This window comes from Pollachius pollachius (genome assembly GCF_949987615.1).
Source record: "Pollachius pollachius genome assembly, chromosome: 2".
Classification (NCBI taxonomy): Eukaryota; Metazoa; Chordata; class Actinopteri; order Gadiformes; family Gadidae; genus Pollachius; species Pollachius pollachius.
In genome coordinates, this window is record NC_136935.1 from 6,602,099 (window position 1) to 6,629,186 (window position 27,088).

General features: G+C 48.5%; 1 protein-coding gene across 2 annotated transcripts; it reads left to right on the forward strand.

The window, feature by feature from the left end:
- The first annotated feature begins 972 nt into the window (after positions 1-972).
- srfb (serum response factor b) lies at positions 973-27,040 on the forward strand. Of its 2 annotated transcripts, none has more exons than XM_079728987.1 (6): positions 973-1,862; positions 4,849-5,115; positions 14,450-14,690; positions 20,526-20,714; positions 21,205-21,306; positions 22,206-27,040. In XM_079728987.1, the coding sequence occupies exons 1-6, from the start codon at positions 1,191-1,193 to the stop codon at positions 22,235-22,237; spliced, it is 1,503 nt and encodes a 500-aa protein (XP_079585113.1). In that variant the 5' UTR covers positions 973-1,190; the 3' UTR covers positions 22,238-27,040. The 2 variants fall into 2 exon arrangements, with proteins under 2 accessions (XP_079585113.1, XP_079585112.1); XM_079728986.1 differs by having other exon boundaries at positions 21,205-21,281.
- Positions 27,041-27,088: the final 48 nt, after the last annotated feature.

Genomic DNA, 27,088 nt, shown 5'->3' on the forward strand with positions numbered 1-27,088 from the left:
GATGGACAATTGGAATCCACCAAACATAATATGAAAATTAAAGTAACTCCATTGACTCTCTTCAAAGCTTTTATAGTCTCATCACAGAGCAGACCTGTGTCAAGGTTATTAGTGCTTTGTTTGCCTATTAACCAGAAATAGATAGAAATAGATAGCTACAGCAGTGGATGTTATATATTATACATTAGGTGTACACCATTTATTTTGTGTAAGAGGTTTTGGTATAAGAAACTAATTTTAAAGCATTATTCCATCCTTTATTTACATTCAGAATCCTCAGTCTAAATTTTGGGTCATGAGTTGGATAAAAGCGTCTCTAAAGTAGACCTTATGTCATTGACTACTTGATGTCTAATGAGATGCCTCCAATCTTGTATAGGAAAGTTCAAGAGCTGGTACAACTTAAAATAGCAAGCAGGACTCCCTTAACACACAAACATAACCAGCACACACACACACACACACAATAGAATATAAACACAAAGTTATTCGAAATAGAAAAAGTGATTTTCAGTCTCTCGGTTGACGTCAGGAGCGTAATCATTTTGGCATTTATTCTAATGAGTGCGCCCCATTAGCCAATGGCAGCGCTTTCCGGATAGTCACTGGCCAATCCATAGGCGACGCAGTGACTCACCAAATAAGGAGAGACAACACCATATAAGGAAACATTGTATCTCTTTATAAGGAGGAAAGTAGTCCCTTGTTTTTAAGATCACTCCGCTTTACGTTGCGTGGTTTTTAAACTCTAACGTACGATTCTCGCGTTTGGCAGTGTGTCCCGACGCTTTTACCGAACACAATCAACGTTTTAACATCCATTTAACATACGGGCGGCGGAAAGGAACGACGACGTTTGTTGTTTAGAAAGCGGACTAGGTGACGTGGAGGATTGACACACAGGCGGTCCTCCGCCCTCTCCTTTTTGAGAAGGCGCTCCGAGTTTTGGTGACAGAGGAGGCTGAGCTCAGCCCGTCCCGTGCAGGAGGAGGTTTTCCGGGGCAGCATCACTTTTGAAAGTTGGCGTGACAGTTTTCCAAGAGTCTCCAAAACATCAACAACAGGTCTCGGTGTTTACCCTGCCAAAAGGTCAAAGGTCAAAGTCTGTAAGTGTGTTTTGAAGTCATTTACCGGACTGGCTGCTGCAGCTCCTGAGCTGGTGTGTTTAGATACTTGCTTCCTTAAATAGGATGTTCCCCAGCCGGGCTGGATCGGCACACTCTGCGAACGGATCAGCTTCAGCCAGCAGGGGCATCGCAGGACACGGGTCGGGGCACCTCGGGAGCGGACTCCGTCCCGTTTTGGCCAAAGCCGGACAGTCGTCAGCAGGGTTCGGTACCAGCGTGGGTGTCGGTGTTGGGGCTGCGAGCGGGCGACAGGCGGGGGGTAGGAGCAGCAACAGCATCGGGATGTTGGGGAGCAACGGCCCCCCGGGAGGTCCGAGAGGGGTGAGGACAGGTAACGGGACGGGGCTGACCACCCTGCAGCCCCCCGGACTGCAGGGGGGCCTGGGGGCGTTGAACGTCGGGCTGGACATGCACGGGGGGACGAGGTACGAGCGGGACAACAACCAGAGCGGCTCGGAGAACGACTCCGACTCCGGCGAGGAGGACGACCAGATCGGTTCCATCGGGGACAGCAGGAGAGGGGTGAAGCGGGAGAGGTGCGAGATGGAGGCGGCCGTGACGGGACAGGAGATGGGGGTCCCCCCCGGAGCGTACGGCATGGTGCCCGGGGGGGTCGCCGGGGCGAAGCCGGGCAAGAAGACGCGTGGGCGCGTCAAGATCAAGATGGAGTTTATTGACAACAAGTTGAGGCGCTACACAACTTTCAGCAAGCGGAAGACGGGTATCATGAAGAAGGTGAGTTGATTCATGCCTAACTGTTTCCTCGATTACCCCCTCCTCCACTTTCTGTTGACTCTGTACAGCAAGGCCTGGTCTTAATAAAGTGTATCGTTATTGCAGTGGTTTATTTTACCCGTGCATGCTGTAGTCTAGGCTATGGCATAATGCATGGTGCCTCACGTTCCTTCATTCCTTCATTCATTCATGGGGTCCGAGGTTGCATTAACTTTACAACTACACTCATGAGTATATTACACCCTGTTTTGGTTCAAAACGATAAAGCTCAGAACGATGCACCGAATTGTAGAAACTCCCACAGTGCGCAGACAACGTGTTGCAACCAGAGTTTGCTGTCAATGCAAGACAGCCAAATTATAACTGTTTGAATGGGCGCTCAAGCCATAACTTCAACACACACTCCCATTAACATACACACACAAGGTCCCATAAACATACGCACATATTAGCACCATTGTCACTATGAATGCACACATTGTAGATGAGCTGTGAGGAGGAGGCGGCGGCAGCAGCAGCAGCAGTGTCTGAGCCTGTTGTTGGTAACAGCTGACCAAATCCCCTGCAGCGCAGATCAGAGGACCGTGTGAAGACCCCCCCCCAGCTGACATCATCACTACCGCTAGCAATAATGCTAACTAGTCTATCATCGCCACTAATGACCGCTGTACCAATATCACACCAATCATTACCACTTACGATATCCATACAGTTACCAATATCACTAACTAGTCTACCAGAGCCACGTATATGAACTCTTATCAATACCATTACTACATTAACCATCACCTCTCACTACATCATTACAGATACCAACGATAGGCCTACTGACTAGTCTACCACCAATACTTACTCAATATCATTACCAATACTAGCTCAATATCATTACCAAAACACTACCATTACCACCACTCTGACCCACTGACGGCATCCCATTCCCATACAGGCTTTGGCGCTGGTTGTTGTTTAGACCAATCACATCAGTCACACTGATTGCAGGAGTCCATCGCCCAACCTGTGGGGCATGCTGGTCATTTAACTAATTACAGCCTTTAGAAGAAACCATTTGATTCAAACGGGCAGCTCTTAATTACCATTGTCCAAAATAAAGAAAAAAGGTTTCAGCAAAAACGCAATCAAAGCAGTTTAAGAGATCAAAACTGCTACACATTGTAGCTGTTTAAATAAATAAATAAATCTCATTCAGACTGTTGTCGTGGAAACTGGGTTGTCTGAACGCAGGCTCATGGCAACACAACCAGTAGTTGACGCTCTGGACAATATTAAACCGTAACCCACAGTGCATCAGTCGTCACGGTTCCTGTGTTGTAACTGTTGTTATTATTATTATTATTATTATTATTAGGGGTCCTCATACAGAAAGGAATTGGTAAAGATGAACCACAAGGTTTAAGGTTTTGAGGAGATACTGATTAAAGCACGCCTACCTAGCCAACACACACCTCCGCTCCCGCACAATAACGTGACACAGTAGGAAACACGGTCCCTTAACAATAAGCCGTGCTTCACGTCATCCCTAATGGAACTGAATCCATAGCAGCCACAATGCTAAATCCCACTGTTTGGAAAACCATCTGATGATGGTTTTGATGTCACTGATGTTCCAGTGAGTCCCTCCTGTTGGACTGGAGAGAGCTCGAACATACAAACGCATGAACAAACCCACAGGGCTGTCGGGCGGCGATGCTAATCAAGAGGGACTCGATGGAAGGCTCTTGAGTTAATTACATGCTGCTGAATGGCTCCATTTAGGAACACATGAGATGAGCTCTGCAGTCTTCTTCTGCTGCTTCTTCTTCTTCTGCTTCTTCTTCTTCTTTTTCTTCTTCTACCAGAGCGACAGATATCAGCATTCCAGGGGTTAAGGCATGGCGCGATTCACAGTTTGTATGTCTATATGGTTTTAAACTCAGCGTTCAAACTCACCCACTAACAATCCTGGTCATTTATTGTTTGTTTTGTTACGCTTTATGTTGAGCAATTGGCTCTCGGTCTCTGAGCTATGTCCCCCACTTCCCTAAAACTACGAGTCGATCTTCTCCATATCAAGGTAATATGGTTTTATGCCTTCCTCCTAGCACATGACTCAACCACAGCCTCCAGAGTTCAATCAGAGTCCATGACTACATGGTGTGTGTGTGTGTGTGTGTGTGTGTGTGTGTGTGTGTGTGTGTGTGTGTGTGTGTGTGTGTGTGTGTGTGTGTGTGTGTGTGTGTAACACACGACAAGGCAGAGAGGAGATGCTGGTGTTGTGTTTCATAGCCAGCCACCTCTTCACACTCAAAATGATTCAGTGCTCATGGATACCTGGCTGTGGCTCTCCGTCCCCTTCTCCTCCCTCCTAATCTCACCAGCACCACCACCGCCACCAGCAACAGGCCGTAATCAGTGTCTTCACTACAATGTCTTCTTCACACTGCCTATTCCGGGCGGCCTTATCTCGTGTTATTTTAGCAGCATTTCTGCTATACGTCAGACTCCGCTGTTAGGGTATTTTTAGACTTTAGTGTTTTCTTTCTAGGCTCGAATTGCTGGAGTTTGTTTTCATCTCCATCATGTAGCCCGTTATTCCATCGTGTTGGAATTACACTTGAGGTTTGAGTACAGGTTAAGTACACGCAATTACAACCCACCGGTTCTGAAACGGGCAAGAGAGTATACATGAGGCAAGAGGGATTGAACCAGCAACCCCTCTTGCCTCCTCCATACTCTTATCGATATCTCTGCGCAACAGACCGGACCTGACCCCTTCAACGTTCACAAGAGGGATTGAACTGGCAACCCCTTGCTCGGGGGTCGCCGACACAATCCCTCTTGCCTCATCCAGACCATCATCGATATCTCCGAGCAACAGACCTTAACCTGACCCCCTTCCCTCCCTGGACCCATCGGCCATCACCATGGTGACACTGCTGCCTCCCCTTGTGTTTCTTCTGCCGTTCTCATCGCTCTCTTCCCCCTCCAGGCATACGAGCTCTCCACACTGACGGGCACCCAGGTGCTGCTGCTGGTGGCCAGCGAGACGGGCCACGTGTACACCTTCGCCACGCGCAAGCTGCAGCCCATGATCACCAGCGAGACGGGCAAGGCCCTGATCCAGACCTGCCTCAACTCGCCCGACTCGCCACCGCGCTCCGACCCGTCCACGGACCAGCGTATGAGCGCCACGGGCTTCGAGGAGACGGACCTCACCTACCAGGTGTCCGAGTCCGAGAGCATGGGCGAGGGAAAGGTGAGCGGTCGATTTCAGGATATGGTCGCAACAGCGGAACGTAGTGCAAAAGAATCTGCCAATCAGGAAGACGGTCGGGCGATCTTCGCTCTCGCCGAAACCGGTTGGAAGCTGGTTGGAACATTTCATATCGGTTAATCTTTAACGTCATCGTAATCGGAAAAACGTTTTGATTGCAGCACATTCCTCAGGCGGGTTTTTAAAATTGGAAAACAAATATTAAATAAAAGGATTTCCGATCTCAGCTGAAATTGTAGAAGAGCTCAATTTTAATAGACCACTATTCTCTCAGACAGCGTAGGGAACTTTGTCTTAGCTCTGATGGGGAAGGTGACCGTGTCTCTAGTAATCCAGAACCACCTCCCCATGGTTAGGTTACAGTAGAGTTATGGCTCAGGATCAGGTTCACAGCTTGTTTTGGTTTGAGTTAGGGTCTGGCAACCGGGAGGGAAGAGCTTTATTTTTAAATATTATTTTACTCAACATTTTCTTACAGGATTTGAGTGCGTTATAGCCACCAATGTTTTCTTTACACAAAGCAAAAGCCAGCAAGTTCTTATACACACAAACACACACACACACACACACACACACACACACACACACACACACACACACACACACACACACACACACACACACACACACACACACACACACACTCAAAAGGCCAGTCAAGCGACGCAGGAAGAGCACATAAATCACAGGTCCGTCCGTTGGTGGAAAATGGGAGCGCCTCCGTGTGGTAAATCCACTTTCCCCCTGTTGTCCGTCACTCTGCGTACCTGGTTACACTCTACATGTGGCTCGCTGTGATAAGGCCCTTAAAACCGTTCCTAAGTAGGCCCGACGTTAAAGCCTCTCTCGCAAAAAGGCTAAAGGGGGGAGAGAGAAAGGGAGGGGGAACAGTGGAGTGGAGGATAGTCATCGGACCAGACCTGTCTCCGCTCCGCTTTTGACCTCTCACCCAGGAAGTAAATCACAGCCGCTCTGGCTTGTGTTACAGATGTAAAACATGCAGTCCAGCGTTTCCCTTTTAATTACACCGCTCGAGTCAAACACTACGGGCTGATGAATAGCGCCGTCATCACGCACGGATGGAGAAGACTATGTTTTTACACACTGAGTCATGTTTGTCAATGATTGTGTGGTGTAGAGTATGGTTGGGCCTTTGCAGTTTGATTCAGGAATGGGTTTAAATAACCTTTTGGTCAATGCCAAATGAAAAAGAAGTACAATAATGTGCTGTAGGGGTGGAAGAAATGGTTAAAGAATCTTTTTTTTCTCTTTCTTGGTGAATGCTGCTCAAAGGATGCAATTTCCTGAACGCTGTGTGTTTATTAACACACTGACCGTGATCGGGCCTTGATCTTCGAACTTTCCCATTGTGCAGAGGATAGGGAATATACACACACACACACACACACACACACACACACACACACACACACACACACACACACACACACACACACACACTCTTACTTACTTTCATCTCTGTCAGGTGCTGGGGGGCCTCTACTGTTTGCAGGGATTAAAGATGGATGATTCTCTGGTGCGTTCCCCCTACGCATTCACAGGACAGTTGCTAATCTGGACCATACCCCAGCTATGATGTGTGTGTTCGTTAGTTGGGGAAGAGGGGGGGGGGGGGGGGGGGGGCTCACCTTTTGCATGTACTCTTACGCCAACTCATTGATAAAAATTAGATTTAGGCTGTATGTCCATATATGGTCTGGTTTCCCGGCCTGCTCCGTTTGGCTGAGGCCCCTCACATTCCTTATGAGCTGCAGCTGTCTAGGGAGTTCTGCCATTGCTGCCTTTTTTTCCAGCCTCTTGTCATTTAGTTAGTCGGGGGGAAAGTGTAGATGTGAGTGTGGATGGGGGGGGCTGGTTGGGACTGTATCCATAAGATCAAGTGTATGTCCGTGTGTTGGGACAGAACCGTAGGAATTGAAACCTTCGGTAGGGTGTGTTTCACCTCTCAGTGCACCCAACTCGCTTTATGGAGGGGTTCCTCAGGTCGGGGGCCTCACTGTACTCCTCCAACCCCCCCCCCCCACACACACACACACACACACACACACACACACACACACACACACACACACACACACACACACACACACACACACCAGCCCAAGTGCAGCTTTGTTTGCGTCATCACGTCAGCAGTGGCCCCAGGAGGAAGTCCGAAATACTGTTCCAGTGTGACACATGTCAGGGATGGAGCATGGTTGTTATGGTTACCCCAGTGGTGGTAGTAGTAGTTAGTTGGTGGAGATCCTCTTGAATCCATTCCCACCACATCCACCTCCTCGATCACCTCTATCTATCTCCTCCACCCTCCCCACCTCTATCGCCACCAGCGACCCCACCTCTATCTCCCCCACCCTCCTTTGCTCCGCCTCTTGGCCGCGTCGCCCCCACTGCGTCTGGCCTCCATTCGTCAGCGAAGCCGTATGTCACACATACAGTCTGGGCCCAGTCTAAACATTCCCTGGCTCTCACCGGCTGGGGGGTTGGAAAGAGGCGATCAAGATGGAGGAGTTGGAGGTTGAAAGGGAGGAGGAGTAGGAGAAGACTAGGGCCCGATGTGCTGCGTAGGAGCCGGGGATGAGCTGCTGGAAACGAACACGTAAAGAGAGAAACGAACCCATGTGACCTTCGCGTGATGAGCGACGAATCCGTTGCCGTAGCGATGTTGCCAACACTCTCTTAGCGGGCCGCGTCCTTGCCTCTCTGTTGGCCAACCGAGCGCAACGTTAGGGCTTAGCAGGTTAGCACCTAATGCTCGGTGATCCCACTAGAGAAGGGTATCGGTACAGGAGAGTTGACTCCTCCTGGGATGATGGCAAACTGGTGACCCGAGGCCGGAGCTGCATGTTGCCGTTTTCCTCTCTCTCACGGTGCTGTGTGGCTCCACTGATAATCAACAGAGGATTCGTTGCTGTCGTCCTATCCTCAGATTCTGTTTTTAATGTTGTGTTGTCCTTGGCTGTCAGGGTCAGATGGATCAATCCCAGGGCAGCTCGGGTGCCCTCTTAACTCTTTAAGATGATGTACCGCCTTCTCTTCATGTTCGCCCGCGGTAGCGGGCCAACTTGGCCTGCCGTGTGTTTGGAGAAGAAGATCCAAGCGATGACTATGTTAGGTGATGTACCCCCTTTATCGTGGCCGCAGTCGGCCCGCATTTGCCACAGATTAGACGGCTACCGTGTCATCGTAAACACATGACTGGGGATGAAGAAACCTTCTGAGAGGACTCTGAGGAACTGAGCGGGGAGAGGAACGATAGGAGGAACAATATATCAACTGTTAGGAATCGTCACACTGCTGGTGTGTGGTCTACTGAGAGATGTAGGAAATGTTCTAGATGAGTCTTTAAAGAAATGATCAAGGGCACAAGGTGAAAGTCCAATACAGCTCAAAGTGTGTGTGTTTTGAGTGATATAGTACATGTCCTAGATGTGTCTTTAAAGATTGTCTTAATACAGCTCAGTCACATGGCCCCTAGATCACCAGGAGGACTTTGAGAAGATGAGCGTTTTGAGGAGCGTTACTCGGTGGCTCAGAGGCTGATGGACAGCAGGGTGAACGGAACGTCCTTGCTCGTGGGAAACAGGGTTCTGGAGTAGGAGAAACTGGAGGCAGACACACAGGAAGTGTGTTGGTCCATGGGGGGTGTGTTGTTGGTGGCGGTGGGTGCCAGGTGATAACTAGGAATCATTGATGACGGAGAGTTAATTTAACTGTGATTTTCTGTCTTATCACCAGGGAGCTGCTTATTAAAAGGGTGTCTGGTGAACTGGGATGAGGTAACAGTGGGTTTGAGTTGACAAGAAATAGGAAAGGGGGAGAAGGGAGAGTGAGACTCACACAGTTAGATAATGGGGAGAGAGAGTTACACATAGTTGGATAAGGGGGAGAAAGAGTGAGAGAGATACACAGTTAGAAAAGGGGGGAGGAGAGAGAGAGGGGAACACACAGTTAGAAAAGGGGGAGAGAGGGAGTAAGAGAGCCGTTGTGGGGGGAAGGATAGTTCAGCTGTGCCAGAAGGGGGGAGGGATAAGGCTATGTTATGTCACCCCCCCTCCCCCCTCCACCCACCCACCCTCTCCTTATTTTACAGCGAGCAACTGGTCAGGTCACACGGCATTGGCTGAGCTCTCCTCCACTTGGGCTGCCTTGCCTTTTTTAGCAGTCCCAAACGGAGACGCGAATTCCACGCCGCTGGCCGACTGACAGAGCGGCAGACGAGAGCCAGCAAATGGGGAGATTAGCAGAGTGGGACCGCCGCCACCGGGACACCACGCGATGGGCCCTCCAGAGCCCGACTTTGCGGCCCTCCACTTTGACCGGGTTCACCGTTGTGATTCGGCAGATCCTCCTTCGAGTACCATCGCTCTCTCGCTGTCCCCGTCCGCCATGGTGGGAGGCTTCACTGCCGTCCCCCCTTAGGAGTCAGATATTTTTAAATGTGTGTGTGTACGCTCCTCTCTCTCTCTGTATCACTCACTCACTCACTCATTCACTCAGTATACTGTTGCGTGGCCCGGTGACCCGGCTTTGTTGGATCTCACGATCGGACCCTGATGTCCGTATATTAGAATACTTTGCGCTCCGGGCTGAACGGAGAGGCGGAGCGATATAACGGTTCGCCGGCCTGTAAGTCTTAATGGGCCCCATTGCATGCTGGGATTACGAAGGTGATTCCCAGGGAGCAATATTCACCCGCCCAGGGCTCCTCAGTGTCTGAGAAGCTGGACGGGCTAAGAGTAGAAATATACCATAAGTCATTTGTGAAATTGGAATGCTTTCAAATGAGTAAGTGGCATGTTTCTCCAATTTCTCACATTTTACTGTTTTGAATCAGTATGAAGCCAAGGGCTCAATTAACTTTCTGAGAGGTTATTTCAGTGGTAAAGTGGAGACGTGAGAAGCATGTATTAAAGCAGGTGATTGAGGTCAAACTGTGTTGGAACAGCCACTGTCAACTGTCAGCCAATCAGAGCTGACCAACCAAAAACCTTCTGAAGCGAAGTGAACCACTACTTTCAAGTCATTTCGTAAGAACAGTGTCAGATATAGGGCAGATGGGTGTCTTGCTAAACCGTCGTCTTATCAGACACTCCTTTTCAAACATGACCGCACACCAGAACAAACAGGATGCGTAATTAGGAGAAGGGAAGGAAGAAAAATAAAGTTAAAGAAAAAAAAAACATAAAAAGTTTGCTTGGTTTCTACGCTTTAACGTTGCAGGGCAACGAGGCTCTCCCAATCCCTCCCCCCCCCCCCCCCCCTCACACACCACCACCCACCCACCCAGACCCCACTGCTGGTGCGCTGGAATGCATTACAACATCCTGATCTATGTTTACTATGCAGCGGCTCCACTCTGGACTGGGGAGGAGGAGCTGTTTATAGAGCCACCATTTGCACAGGAAAGACACGGTCAAACAACGCCGGAGGTCAGCGGAGGAGCCGTATGTAGGTCAGGGCCGCAGGCTACGGTCAAACACCACCAGAGAACACAGTGACACAGGGCTGTCCGCAGGAAGAGATTCACACATGCCACCGCTGGGTTTGGCCGGCGTTAACACCCAGCGTGAGATGTGGTAATGGCGCTGAGGAATGAACCCGCAGAATGGGATCTGATATCAAGAAAGTGAAATAAACAGGATCCGATGTTGGAGGCGAGAGCAACTGTCTGTGTTGTCTAAGGTTGAACTTTACATATTAAATTACTTCAAATGGTTCAGACTGGAGCTGTAGTTTGTCCAATCTTTAAACTGTTAGGAATCTTCACACTTTTGGTGTGTGTGTGTGTTTGTGTGTGTGTGTATGTATGTGTGTGTGACAGTCACATGGCCTCACGTCTGCTGTCGCCTCAGCTGGCGCAACAAGGGTTAATTTCCCCCCCCCCCCCCCCACCATCGTCCGTTCACACTCAGAGGTGATCGGGTTCCCTGCCAGCTGTCTGTCCCCTCAGCTGTTGCCCTCGCCCTTATCCTCTCTCCAGTCCCCCTGTCGCCTGTCCCATGTGAACCTCATGCCCGTCCCCCCTCTATCCCAAACCTCAGGGCCCGGCCTTCCAGCCTCCAGTCTGTCCCTCTCCTCCCTGTGCTCACCCTTTGCCAGGACGGTCAGGACGAAAAGAGACGGCACCCATGGGTGCAGAGCTATTATGTTTGTAATGGTGCAGCCAAGTCACAAGTGTCTCTCTCTCTCTGTCTCTGTCTCTCTGTGTTTGTTTCAGCCCACTGCATTTGGCATTCTCGGGCGCGGTATGAAAAGGCAATGTCGGTTGTCGTCTGAGAAACAGATTGCAATGACTATATATTATGAATGTTTGTTAAGGTTGTTATCGCGCACATGACTCATTTGGATAAATGCGTCATGGTGGCGTAGGAAAAAGGACCGGGCGTTCGGGTTGGTTGAGAGAGTAGCTTAGCATTAACCTTAACATTCAGGGCTTTTAGCAGACGCTCTTATCCATAGTGACTTACAAAAAGTACATTTATCAGAAGAAGGAAAAACAACAATATATCGCTGTCGGTACAGCGAGGATGTTCATAGAACCAAGTGCCAAGCACTAACAAAAGGTTAACCCATTCCCTGTATACTGCAAAGATAGCTAGGATAAGATGATACACAATGCTAAGTACTATTTTTTAAGTTCACGGACGTACAACATACAGTAAGAATGTGAGAGGGGGGTGGTGGGTAAGGAGGGAGGCTTTGCAGAGTCCAGGTGAACTCTGAACAAGTAAGTCTTTAGTCTTTTTCTGAAGCTGGTGAGTAGCACAGATTCACATATTCTTTTCTTTGAAGTGAAAGAGAGTCAACCCATTCCTATCCGCTGGTGTTTAACTAACAAGGTGAACGACCCTGGACTGGCCAAGCCCCCCGGGTTCAGCTCAGATATGGGCACGCACGAAGCCATCCCCCAGCTGGCTGTAGATCAACGCCACTCAGATTCTATTCTACAGTCCCCTCCTGTCGATGTGCCGTCGCCCGTCGTTGTCCTTGTCGTACCTCCTCTCGGGCTGTTGTCTGATTCAGTTCAGAAAGGAAACACAATGGGAACCGCGTCCCCATTGTGTCCTCCCTGACACATTAGTGACATCCATAATCATTTAGTTCTTCATCCCAACCCGTTGGAAATCCGAAGTGCATTAAAATATGGGAGCGATACACTCCCACTTGTGTTCTTTTGTGTCTCAAAACTACAAAGGTTAAGACGTGTGTGTGGGTGTGTGTCATGTGGTAACGTGTGATTGGTGGGCCCTGAACACTGCCTACTCCTCTGCTCTCTCTCCAAGTCCTGTGTTTGATCAGTCCGCTCTTCAAATCAATAGCTCCACTGTACAGGTGGTATCAGGCCTGCTGTGCTGACATCTCCCCAACACGTTGACTCCTCTGTCTGGTATCTGCCCCACTTCCCCCCCTCCCATCCCTCCATCCTCCATGCTCCTTGATCCTATCTGTGTTGTTGTTGTTGTTGGTTTTGTGGGGGCGTTTGGTGGCTCTTTCTCATTTTTCCACGGCCAACTGTGATCCCCCTCCTTTCTCTACACGCTGGTGCTGCTGCTGGTGTTGTTGTGAGTGCCGGGCCCCTGATTCCTACCATCCCACCACAAAGTATTCTCCTCGGGGCTGACTTCGCTCCATCCCTGTCGGATAGCATTTTCCTTGTTGCATCGTCTCAAGGAAGCTGGCTCTCAGGTCCAGGGGTCTTTCTTGATCTGAACGCGGTGCAGAAGACGTCCACCTCCCCCACTCAGGGAAATAAATGCAGGGCAGGCTGGTGCTGTTCTCGGCTATAAGTGGAGCCGTTCTAAACCCTCATCCCAGCGTCTTGTGGAAGCCAACATAGGAGTGTGTAGGTGCGGGCGATGTGGGCTGAGATGAGTGTTCAGTACGTGGCCTGACACCTACTGAAGTCTTCTCATGGGGCCCACGCACACGCACGCTCGAATGCACGGACACAAACACACACACACACAAACAGACACACATGAACAGAGCAGGTTCTACTGCTTCATCACCAACCTTGCTCGGTTAATGTGTGCCACTATTTTATTTTGTTCACAATTTTGGGTCTTTATTTAGCAGCAGTGAAATCTTGGTTTGAGCCGGCTTGTGTTTTCAGAGGAGTTGCTCTAGTTGTGTGCACAACTGCTGCAGTTTGGTATTTGAATATCAGGTTGGGATCACCGGCATTTAAACAAATGTCCCATCGCGTCGCGTCCCGCGGTGATGACTGCGGCTCACAAAGGCAGGCTTGTCATAGCCGAAGCCTGAAAGAGCTGCACCACATTGGTAGGGGGAAATCCCTTGATTGAGGCGGCGAGCTGGGTCCATTAACCAGCCCTCATGGTACATACGGGTGCAATTAGTTAAATCCCCCTACGATCTATGACCTGCCTCAGGCCTTGGTCGTTCCTCTGCGCATGACTCTAGTCTGGGCCATTCCGGTCTGGGACCCACCCATCCATCCAACCTTGACAAAGCCACAAGCATGCTCTCCGTCGCGCCGCGGCTAGGAGCTTTGACTCCAGCTGCTCACAGAGGAGAGGGGACTATTAATAGGGCTGTTTTAGGTGCTGGCAACTGACACTCTCTGTAATGAGGCTTAACCAGCTGGTCAACCTGCCGTCACGGCGGAGCATAGTGGAGTAGAAAGGGAAACATAAGAGACCCCTCTTCCAAACAGGAAGGGATCCCGGCTCCAGTCCCGAAGTCAGAAGTTTATTTATACAAAGTGCTTTTTTTTCTTTCTTTCTCCACTGTAGTCACTGATTGGTGCACATTGCTCAGTAAGGCTGCAGCCTTTCCACCCAATTCAAAGCACTAAAGTTAAAGTGGTAAACCGCAGTTCACAGCTCTGTTTTGGGTGCAACGCAGGCGACTGCGTTTGATCTACCAGATCGCCAATGTTCTCACTCTATTGCCGAGCAAGCCAGAGCATGTCAGCGCACAACCTGTTGGGTTCTGTCCGGATGGAGAGATCATTGTTCAGTGTTTTGATTTGATTTTAATTTGCCGGATGTTTGTAACGCTGCCAGCATGAGCAGGATGTTAAGGCCGAGGGTGAAGGCCGAGGGTGGAGGCCGAGGGTGAAGGCCGAGGGTGGAGGTTGAGGCTGAGGGTGAACGAGCTTGTGGACAGTGTTGCCAGATTGGGCCAGATTTCCCACCCAATCTGGCAACACTGCTCACAGAGATTTTAGCTTGTTTGTCTATATTCCACATCCTGTAGGAAGAACAATTATACAATCAAAAGGTAAACTAGTCCACTCATGTCTCCTTCCTCCCCCCCCCCTCTCCAGGACACGCTGAAGCCGGCCTTCACGGTGACCAGCCTGCCAGGGGGCGTGGTGACCAGCGGGCAGTCCACGGTGCCCACCACCTCCACAAGCATGCAGGTCAGCAGCTCCTTCCCCATCACCAACTACCTGGCGCCCGTCTCGGCCGGCGGCAACTCCGGCGCCAACGGGACCCTCCTGAAAGCCGGCGGCGGAGCCACCTCGGGGGTCATGCAGCTGCCGGGGGGATTCACGTTCATGCCAGGTGTGTGTGTGTGTGTGTGTGTGTGTGTGTGTGTGTGTGTGTGTGTGTGTGTGTGTGTGTGTGTGTGTGTGTGTGTGTGTGTGTGTGTGTGTGTGTGTGTGTGTATTGAGGTTCCATTTCATGCTTCATTGACCAAAAGTGCTTCTCAAGGAGTCTCCATCCCACTCTAATATAATATCCACTTTTTCTCTAAACTGAAAATGAAACGCCGGCAAAATGAAAGGCGAGCTGGAAGGTCTGAGAAGATGACTGAAATTGAGACGCTAATGCTAACAGTGATGCTAACACTCGATATGATAAAAACTAATAGTTTACTGGCAAATGTTTACTGGTTTGTTCCGTTGGATCACCTCGCATTCAGCCGAGTCAACCACAGTAATAATAATATCGATGATAATAATAATATAGATACGTGCTAGTGTGCTTTGTGACGTAGACTTGTTGCTTTATTGTGAACACCGCTGAAAACACCATCATGAGGCTTCTGATGTGAAAATGTCGTAGAGAGATTGTGACGATGGGGACCACTCAGCATCCATCTTTGGCCTCCTGTGTTTGAAGTGAGGCTCATGACAAGACCCCCGGCCCCGCCCCTCCGCCCTGGTCCTGTCCTTTGTCTCCCCGTCGATTCTCTCGCCACAACACCTCATAACCCTCATCGTCTTTGGGTGCCATTCATTCATTTATTAAAGAAGATATATTCATATTCAGGTCATGCTGAGGGCTACAGCCTTTTGAAAGCTCTGTCAGAGGAATAATTTGGCTTGCAGCGCACAATGGACTCGGGCCAAGAGCCGAAGAACACTGCGCTGTAATTAGTCATGAATATTCGAAGGAGGACAGACGGTATGAGCCCCACTGTTGACAATGGAGGTGCTTCTGTCTGGAGGACACGGCCCATCCTGAGGCTGGACACGGGGTGCACATGCGCACATGCACACATGCACGCATGCACGCATACACACATACATGCACTCGCGCACACGTGCATGTACTCGCACACACACACATACACTCGCACACACGCATATACTCACACACACACACACAGACATGCATATGCACACTTATGCACTCACACACACACACATGCACTCGCATGCACACATGCACTCGCGCACACACATGCACTTGAACACACGCACAAATACACACACAGAGGCCATGTTTACTGCTGCTTGAACCAAATATGATTGGACGTCATGCTAGGGTTCTAACAGGGACGTCATGCTAGGGTTCTAACAGGGACATCATGCTAGGGTTCTAACAGGGACGTCATGCTAGGGTTCTAACAGGGACGTCATGCTAGGGTTCTACTAGGGACGCCATGCTAGGGTTCTAACAGGGACATCATGCTAGGGTTCTAACAGGGACGTCATGCTAGGGTTCCACCAGGGACGTCATGCTAGAGTTCTAACAGGGACGTCATGCTAGGGTTCCATCAGGGACGTCATGCTAGTGTTCCACCAGGGACGTCATGCTAGGGTTCCAACAGGGACGCCATGCTAGGGTTCCACCAGGGACGTCATGCTAGTGTTCCACCAGGGACGTCATGCTAGGGTTCTAACAGGGACGTCATGCTAGGGTTCCACCAGGGAGTTCATGCTAGGGTTCCACCAGGGACGTCATGCTAGGGTTCTAACAGGGAAGTCATGCTAGGGTTCTACTAGGGACGCCATGCTTGGGTTCTAACAGGGACGTCATGCTAGGGTTCTACTAGGGACGTCATGCTAGGGTTCTAACAGGGACGTCATGCTAGGGTTCTACTAGGGACGCCATGCTAGGGTTCTAACAGGGACGTCATTCTAGGGTTCTAACAGGGACATCATGCTAGGGTTCTAACAGGCCTCTGACCCGATAGTAAGGCTGGGTATCGTGGCCAATTTCCTAAATCGATTTGATTTAGATTCATAAGGTTCTGAATCGATTAATCACAATTCGATTTGATTCAATCTGCTCTTAAGTAATGAAAATGGCTCAACTGTGTTACAAAATACAAATGTACTTTATTTTTTCTCTTCATCTTAAACAACAGTTTTTAAGAGCAAACTTGTAAATTGGACAGTTTAAACTTGAGCTGTAAACAAAACTGTCTCAAGTCTCAAAAGTGCAATTTTGAATTTAGAAAGGAATTGCAAGTGAAAGTGTACTTGAACTACAACATTCCATCACTGCAAATTGGATTAAGGCATTGTTTATTAAAATGCTAAAATAATAATAATGGTAACAAAAATAAAAAATAAATAGATCTCATGCCCTATGAATTGATGTTGCAAAATTTAAATAAAATCCATCCAAAAAAAAAAAAAAAAAAATTTTTTCACCCAGCCCTACCTGATAGTATTCGAAACAAAAGGACCTGCTGTGAGGCTCCTTACGTGTGTGAGATATACTTGTTGTTTCTAATGCTGTGCAGAACAATCCTGTATTGTGTATGTGTACAGCTGTGGCAGCATCCAGTGGCTGGGGGCAGACAGAGAAATAGAATACCGCTGAGGTGACTGATGACTGAAGAAACAAGCCATGCAGGCCTCTCTGTGTTGAGCTATCCTGTGGTGTTTGTTATGTCTCTCCCAATCTCTTTAGTTCCTCTGCATTCATTTCCCCCTTTCATCACGTATAACACCTTCCACTTGTTTCTCTTTCACCCTCGCTTTCTCTCCCTTCTAAGCTCCTTTGTGTGCAACACCTTAAACTTTTGTCTCCCTCTCGCTCTCTCTCTGCACCCTATGCCGCTCTCTCGTTTCCTGACGTCGCTCTCTGTCTTGCACCCCCTGTCTGGCACCACCTGTCTGGCACATGGCAGGACTGGCAGGTGGAACAACAGACCCCCCCCCCCCCCCCCCCCCCCCCCCCAAGCGCTGACCACGGCCCCAGTAGACGGCCTGCTGAGCCCCCGTAAAGCAACTGTTTGGAGGAGCCTGTGGACAAATTGGACGGGAACAATATTTACACTCCGTTTGAGTAGGGTTCAGAGAGTAGGGCCCGACGGTGGGAGAACTCGAGGATTTGTAAACGACGGTTATGCACGTTTCTCGAAACGATGACAAGAAAGGCCATAGCGATTTTCTTTTGTGCGTTCTAATGCCGCTTTGACAACCTTTCAAATTGTCCACCCCTGAACAATGATGTCATAAAACAATAAAGCCGGAGGTAGATTTGCTTTTCAGCCACGAGTTTTGCATCGTGAAGGGAATTGCTTACACACTCGTGTAAAAACATACCTGTGCGCTGCATGTGTTACTGGAGGATTCGCCAAGAGTAGTACGTTTCAACCATGCTACGCGAACCACCGGTGGTACATGAGGGTACTGCAGGTTCTAGATGGGATTTCATTCCTAAAAAAGGCGCATTTATTATAACATAAATCAAAATATAGAAGAAGTAGCTAAAAGCAAGTACATCTCCGGCCTCACCAGCGCTAATCCATAAGTAACTAAACTAAACGCACCTAACTTGTCTCTTCCTGTATGTCTGTCTGATGGTCGGTACTTCTGCCGTCTGTCTGTCCACTCATTCGTCCGTTTCTCCCCCCCCTCCCGTTACAACCTCCCCCCCACGGCGTTGCCCCCTCCAGCAGGCACGGCCCTTCCCCCTGGCACCCCCACCATTCCTCTGAGCCAGCTGCAGCACCACTCTCTGGCGCTGGCGGGCCAGCACGCCGCGCAGGGAGCCCAGGCCGTGTTCCGCTTCCCCGCCGCAGTCTCCCTCGCAGGTGACACCCCCCCCCCCCCCCCCCACCCCACTCCCACCCCAACTGCCTACTCGCTAGCCTCTTGCTAGCATCTCGTTAGCCTCTTGCTAGCATCTCGTTAGCACCACGCTAGCATCTCGCTAACATCTAGCTGGCCCCCACGCTAGCCTCACACTAGCCTCGTGCTAGCCTCTCGCAAGCCGCTATCTACTATCTCGTTAGACTCTCGCAAGCCTCTTGCTAGCCTCTCGTTAGCCTCTCGCAAGCCTCTAGCTAGCATCTTGCTAGCCCCTGGCTCACATCTAGCAGGCCCACAGACACACCCCGGTCCGCGGCCGCAATCACTATAAAATTAGTCCACTGGTTCCATACCGTTTTTTGGACCGTGACCCCGTTTCCAGCTCTGAAGACCCCTAACTTTAACTTGATGCACCTGCTTCAACATAAAAAGTTTTACCTAATCAACAGTTGCGGTTATTGTCAAAGATCCGGTGAACGTGATGGCATCGCCCTACCACCCACCCATGGATCAGGAGTCGTTTGCTCGTGGCTCTGAGTCATAAGCGTGTCAGTATGTTTATACTGGAAGTCTATGAGACCTTTTGAAACAAGAGGAATCAAACGTGGTGGGGATCCCCGACCCCACAGCTGGGAGCCACTGCATAAGCGTTGAGGGGGCCCGATTACATTCGACTTGTCCTAATGTGTCTCAATATGTCTCTGACGATAAGTATGTGTTTTAATTACTATTATTACTGATTTGTTTGTCCTGTGCTTTGATTTGGGGGTCAGAGAACAGTTTAGCCTTTCTGACGTTCAAACACACTCTGTTTCTGTGAGTTGCTTCTAAAAAACAAACATGGATGCATCTGTTGGTTAATGTCTCTCAGTGGAACGAGGGTGAGACTCAGATCCACACTACAGTTGGAAAGGGGAACTGGCCTGCAGATACACAGGCGCTCTGAGGGGAAGGTGTGGACACGGCTTGGGGGTTGGGGGCGGGTGTTTTAGTGGGTGAGTGCGTGCGTGCTCCAGAGGAGTCCCACGCCATCTGCACCCGTACGACCCCCACTGTGGGCAAGGAGCAAAGCATAGTGGCTAGGGTCTGGGGTTTCAGGTGTCAGGTGTCAGGTCGTGGGTCTAGAGTCCCTGGTCTAGGGTCTCAGGTAGCGGATCTAGGGTATCAGGTCTAGGGTCTCCAGTTTAGTGGAGGTTCGATTCCCTCAATGTCCGCATTCTAGCCTGTGAGCCTTCTAGAGCAAGCAGCGTAGCCCCTAGCCTTGTGAGACATCCTGATCTAGAGAGCTTGGTTCCTCTGTACAGAGCAGACCTGCCTCCATCCAATCCTAAGCCTGAACCAAAACTTGAAATGTTTTAGGACCAATCAGGGCTCAGGGGAGGGAGATTCAGATCTTGAAAGACAAGGTCTGCTGAATAAATAAAAAAATAGCTGAACAGGAGACTAAATAAGGATGTTGAAATATGACCAGAAACCTTCAGTATTTTGCTTAGACAAGAGCTGAGAGTTCTTTAAACGACGTAAGGGTGAAATGACTGCACATGTGAGAACCAGGGCGGTCTCACAAGGCTACTGATCTGAACGAAGTCTATAAAAATGGAACACGGCAGAGAGTCAGACTGACACAGGCAGATCTTGAAGATGGTAAGAAGGGATGTGAGGTTGTTTTCAGTAGATGGTCTTGTGCTCAAGATGCAATGTGTACTTTGGTTGCTCTGCATAAAGTTTGCGGTTTTGTTAAATTTCATTAAGGTAAGGTGTATTTCTCTGAGATATACATATTGTCAATGATCCTTAGTTCTTCTTGGCAGTGACCATACAAATGAGAATGACATTTGACACAATGGTGCTCAAAGTAACAAAAACAGCTAAATATACAAAACTTTACTCTGTCAGTCCAGTTTATTACTTTAATAAACTAAACCAATGTTTCAGAAACTCTAAAAGTCTTAAAGTCTTAAATGTGGCCAAACACAAACAAAAACTTAGTGCGATTTCACACGCAGACAAACGGTACCGACCTCAGCCCAAGAGCGCCATCTGGTGGCCAGAGTCTGAACTTCGACGCCCGTTCCGTTTATACTTCCCTTCCAGCATTTCCTTTCCTCTTCTCTCCGTGCAGCGACGGCGAGCATGCCGGCCAACATCGTCACAACGTCGGGCTCGGCGGGTCACATGATGTACCCCAGTCCCCACACGGTGATGTACACCTCCTCGCCCGCGCTGACCGACGGGGGGCTGGCCGTGCTCAACGCCTTCTCCCAGGGCTCCTCCTCCATGCACGTGTCCCACGGCCAGGGCCAGGACTCAGGTGAGACCTCGGAGCTCCCAGCCTCCCCCTAACGCCCCAAACAGTGTCTCGTACTTTTAACCCTAGGACCCTAGAATAGGATGCCTAGCCCCTGTCTGCTGATTAGTGACATGTATCTTAAAAATATTATTAACAGTGGTGTATACGTAGTTTTGTATTTGAGGCATTTTTCCCACATTTGTTGAAATCAGACTGAATTCCATGAATCAAATCCTCTGACAAATCCTTTTTTGTCTGCGTACGTGTGTTTCTGCATGCGTGTCTTTGTGTGCGTTTGTGCTTGTGGGTCTCTCTCTGCGTGTGTGTGTGTGTGTGTCTCTCTGCGTGTGTGTGTGTTTCTCTGCTTGTGTGTGTGTGTGGTTGTGTGTCTCTCTGCTTGTGTGTGTGTGTGTGTGTTTGTGTGTCTCTCTCTGCTTGTGTGTGTGTGTGTGTGTGTGTGTGTGTGTGTGTCTCTCTCTGCTTGTGTGTGTGTGTGCGTGTGTGCCCCCAGGTGGTGTCCCCCAGGTGTTCCTGGCGGCCCCTCCGGGCTCGGTGCAGATCCCCGTCTCAGCGGTGCAGCTTCACCCAGTACGGCAAGATCTCCATTTCACAAGTGAAACTCCCCTATTCTCCCTCCGCAACCAGCATGCCACTGAGTGCCACTAACGCATGGCGGCGGCGGCCCCTTGTGGCGGGCTCTGACACCCAGCGTCCACACCTTACATCAACCACTCGTACTGGGACGTGTGTCTGTGTGTTTGCGCTTTTGTGTGTGTATGCGTGTGTGGTCTTTCTTTGGTCTGTCTGTTCTTGTGTTTATCCGTTTGTGTGTGTGTGTCTGTTCTTGTGTGTGTATGTGTGTACTTAAGTGTACACATTTATACTTGTATACTATCATATGCAACATGCTCCAAAAGGTTTTTTTTTATCCAAGAGAGCGAGCTGAGGAGCACTGCATGGAGAGACTAACGCTGCAGTGAATCAGGAAGTCATCATGCGTGTTGTGATTGGTTAAAGTTATCATTGGGTTGTGATTGGTTCAGGAAGTCTTTGGGAGTGTTGTGATAGTTATCCCTCCTACTGTTGCAATTGGATAATGAAGTAAGAGAAGCGTGGCTGTCAGTTTGGTATAATGTTATCAATGTAGACGCGTTTTGAACCTAAAAATGTGTAGACTTGAACACAAGAAACGCCGCTGTAGTGTAATGCGTGTTTATATTTCATGTCGTCACCTTGCGCATGTTTCACTAGAGTTACATAACCCATCAACACAATCAGTCGGTTCTGCTCGGAGTTACCAGTAAACGGATGGGGGGGGGGGGGGGTCGGTTATTAGCTATTACACTGCAACAACAGATTGCACCAGTTAGAGTGTTGCCAGATGGCCCAGCGTGTGTGCGGCGGTATCCCACCAGAGCGAGCTGCCATCCAATCGGGCAAGGTCACGTGACCGCCCCCGCCTGCCACCGGTTGGTGCGTTCTAACGTGGGCGTGGTCGTCTCCCCTCCGCAGATGGTGATTGGACAGCAGTCGAGCGGCAGTAGCAGCACCCTGACAGAGCTGCAGGTGGTGAACCTGGACGCGGCCCAGGGCTCCAAGGGGGACTGACGGGCCGAGGGCGCCCCCTGCTGGAGCGGAGCCGCCGGCGCCCAAGGACAGACCCACTGACACGTGGGACGGACTGAGGTTTCTATTTATTGCTGCCTTCCTCTGCGAAACCGTGCGTCACGGCGTGGCCTGGCGACACACACACATAAACAGACACACACACACAATCAAGGGCCTATGTGTTGCTTATCCATGTGAGTTCATGTAATATATATTTAGATAGATATATATAGATATATATATTTGCTAAATAAATATACTGCGCTGTTCACCACGGCCGTCATTGTAACCTTTTTTCTATACCACAGATGGTGTTGTTGTGCTTGCGCATGCTTATTTTGAAATGAGTCAGTACACACACACACACACACACACACACACACACACACACACACACACACACACACACACACACACACACACACACACACACACACACACACACACACACACACACACACACACACACACACACACACACACACACACACACACACAAACACACACACACACAGAGAAAGTGCCACCATTTCACACCAGCCAAAGAGACATTCACTTGTCTGAATGTTCAAGTGTGAGTAGCTTGCGTTTGTGTATTGCGTTTTCATTTGTGCGTACCTTGACATTTGTATTGTGGTGAGGACATTGATATTGACTTTATTTGGAAAAAATGTACATAGCACATTTTTCTAATTGAAACTTTGTATTTTGGCCTGTTTAAGTTTGTACAACAGCATGTCTGTTTTTGTTTAGTTTTTTTTGTACGTCGTTTTGTATCTATATGGAAATGGTTTGCATAGAGAAACGATAAATGATAAATAATATTTGAAGATTAATAATATACAAAGATGATTTTGTGATTTAAGATGTCATTACATCAACCCAGATAATTTTCCATCTGGAAATGATGCGATAGATAGCATCTTTAAAAATGTGATATTTCGCTGAAATAATATTTTAAGTACAGCCTAACGTACTGATAGTACTACTTCAATATCGTTTCAATTATCAGTCAACTAAAGCAAAGAATACAGCTCAGATTAACAACAGTCGTTACATTTTAAACCCAGTTCATTAACTTGATGATATTTGCACTATCAAGACCATTAGCAGCATTGATTTATTTAAAGGGAGCCTGACCCCCTCTGTTGGTTTAAATGGTTTGGCGGTGGCATTTATATCATATTCCCTTGCAGGTAGCTATTCTATCACACTCATGAGGTGATTGGGTATCAATCAATCAATTTCATCAAATAGTGAGTTAACGATGAATTAAAATCAAGGTATTTTCTTGACACTGCTCACAAACGGCCTTTAGTGAACCCATCAACCTGCTATATTGTACAAAGCAACATGTGAATGTAAATCTACGGCCCCTATGCTAAGACAATAGACTTTATGAAAGAACAGTGTCCCACTTGGTTTCCACGCACAAAGGTTCCGTGGTGTAGAACGACAACATTGCCGCTGGGTACACACGCATCGCTTGTATTTTTGAGTGTTCAAGTTTATATATAGGCTATATTTTGTGAAAGGAATTAAGGCCCTGTTTATATGTGCAGACTGTGCACGATTCTCCATGATGTTATGAGGATGTTTAGTAACAGAATGAACCGCTGTGCCTTTTTGAATTCCGTGGCTGTTTTCCCATGACGCGCTCTTCGTAACGGGGCCCATGTCGGATTTGAATCTCTTGTAGGGCCCTCTGACGCAACATCTGACCTATTGCATGATACTCCTCACTGAGTGGGACAGGGTTTGGGAATCCAGGTGAACACGATGTGCCACATGACCCGGCATGTCAGACTGTGACTGAGAGCCAATGGGGGGAACGCCACCGATAGACCCATGCCAGGCATCGCTGCGTGCTCATTGGCTGGCAGACGACAGGAAGCGGTGTTGTTGAAACTACTGCTTTCTTTCCGTGCGTCTGTTCATGTGGTTGTGCTTCGGCTTCGATCCCCCGCGGAGCTGTTGGCTCGGTTCTGACGGGGGAAGAGACTGTTTAGGATCAGCGGAGACCGCTTCTGTGCCGGCGTTTACACTCTGAAGTATTAATAACTGTTTCAATATCCTCCATGCTTATTTCAGTGCCACCGAGAGCTAAAAAAAAAAGGTATCTATTTTGGATTTATTTTTATTTAGTCTTTTGTTTTTTGGGATGTTTGTGTAACCTTATGTACAGACTTTTGTATTAAAAACAACAAACCAAGCAATGACCATGCGTCGGGCTACAGAAAGCTGTGTTTTAATGTATTTATTGGGACGGAGAAGGTTTGAACAAAGCCTGATTTTTGTGTGCGATGACAGGCGTTGGATGGAGATGGTCGTATGAATCAATGCCCCTGAGTGATGGATACTGCTTACAAAATGAGTGTGAGGCATTGATGCTAGTGCTGAACAACGCAAATGCTTATACCATGGGCTGCAAAAGTAACAGAAGTCACACTTGCCTTCAGTCAAAAGTAAAGAAAAATAATCTAAGAATCCCCAATCCCCAATGTACAGAGTTAAGCAGCAATGAGGTTACCACGATTAAACAAAAGCGAAGTGGAGCGCACGGTACAGTGATTGGTCTGAGCTGAACAAACGAAGAATAAAAGAAAAGCAAACAGAAAAACCAAAACAAGCTTGTTAACTATTTCACAAACCGAGTAAACCATGCAAGAAATGTGAGCGGTGGGAGCCAGGGGAGAACCCGAGCCTAGCCAATGAGCTTCTAGCAGAGGGGAGGGAGGCGGGGTCCCCCCAGTAAAGTAAGGCGTGGCGTCTTCTCCAAAACAAAGTGCGGGCCGCTAACTATCCAATCGCCCGACGCTGGTGGGCTGCGTTCCAAACCAACGATGTAAAAATGACACACGCGTATATACACGGTAACTTCATGCGCTTACAAACCAGACGACGGCCATACTGCTATTGTACATCTACAATTTACACATGTCCTACAAGGTGGTAACGAATAGATGTAAAAAACTTACATGATTGTTTTTCTTAACATATATATATGAAATTTGACTATTCGTAAATCGCCAACATTATATTTTTTTGGTTTAAGAAAAAAGGTTCAAAAGTGAAAAGTGTTTCCGTGTTTCGTATATGTACATTATGAACAAGTAAAGAAGTTAATGTGCAATTCTGATCCAATGCAAACAGTTGCATACGCAAGCCGGGCTGTTGCGATTCTCGACTGATGCTGGGGCTCAAAACACAATGATCGAGGCTCAATCAATCTGTTTATCCGAGAACCGTCTCAATCCTGCATAGCAACAGCAAATCTCAACACACACACAAACTGGCACGCATACACACCATGAAGACTACCCTGCCCCCTAACCACATGTCAATCATACCAACATCCAGACTGGGAACATTCAATGAGCACCAGTATATAGAACATTTCATAGCATGAACATTATCTTTTATATTACTGCATATTGCAATGAATGTAGTCAAATGAATCCTTGATCATTATGGTGAAACCTCTTGTCTCAAGAGTCACAGCAACAAAAAGCATGAAAACAATACTGTTGGTAAATGTAATACCTCACAACCAGTCGGAATCGCGTCCGAAAGGAAATTAACTACAGCATGACTTTCGGTCTGTGCACCTCCTGCACCTCATCAAGACAGGACAGCCAGTTACAGCCTACCCCAGTGGATAGCATCACCAAGTTCCCAGCTCGTATAGTGGGGGAGGAATGTGCTAGTCTTGAGCTTTTTAATACCTAAATAGCCTAGGAGTAATGCCCCCTTTCCCCCAAATTGCCACGTTGGCAGGAAATAACAAAGAATAATAGGCAACCGGTGCAGCTCAAAGAGAAGTCTGGAAACAGTTGAGAACATTCCTTATTGGTGGGATTGTAAAGATGCTAAACATTAGAGTAATTAGCTTGTGATTGGTGCGGGCGCGAGTGGAAAGCAGACCGCTTGAAGCCGGTTCGGTTATCTAGGTCATGAGAAGAAGTGTCGTCCTAGTCTATTTAGGTTATGCTGATCGTTTAAAATGTATTGTTCCCTATTCTACACAAAAAAGGCAACCTGAAAGCAAAAGTAAACGATAAAAACATTTTAAGAGAGCTTGGCATTTCAATCATGATGTCAAGTGTCTTTGATGCGGTTGCTTAAATTATCCTTTCCCTCCCGTATTCTTTTAGTTATTAGAAGTAGATGATCAAACAGGCTGGAAAAGGCTTAACACCTCCCCAAGAAACAAACAAACAATTAAACACATGATGTTAACGAATAAAACACAAATTAAAGTGAACACCTGTAACGGAAAGGTGTGACTCCACATTAAGGCATGGACACTGACAAACGCTTGATACCAGGAACCATAAATAAATATTTATCGAGACGCACACACACTCGCAAACACACTCATCCCCGGAGATCACTTACTCTAGGGAATCACTTACTCACACTCACCTCGTGGCTGGCCAGAAAGCAGAGGAAGTAGAGGAGGAAGCGTGATAATGTGGAGGCTGTGTGTGTGTTCATATTTAGCTCAACCTCCTTCAACAGGAGGCCACACAGACACAACACCCCCCCCCCCTCCCCATTTACCCTATACTGCGCCTCCTCCTCCTGCTCTCTGGAGCCCCTATTGGGCAGTGTTTGCATTGCACCCTGACGAGGGCGACGGGCTGAACAGACAGCCTACACTGGAGTCCGACAGACTGGTGGGGTGATGATGGAAGCGTGGGGGGGAACAGCTGGCGAAAAACTGTCTTCTCTTTCATTTCTCCCACCCCCCCCCCCCAAACAATTGCTTGTTGGTTGGTGATTGT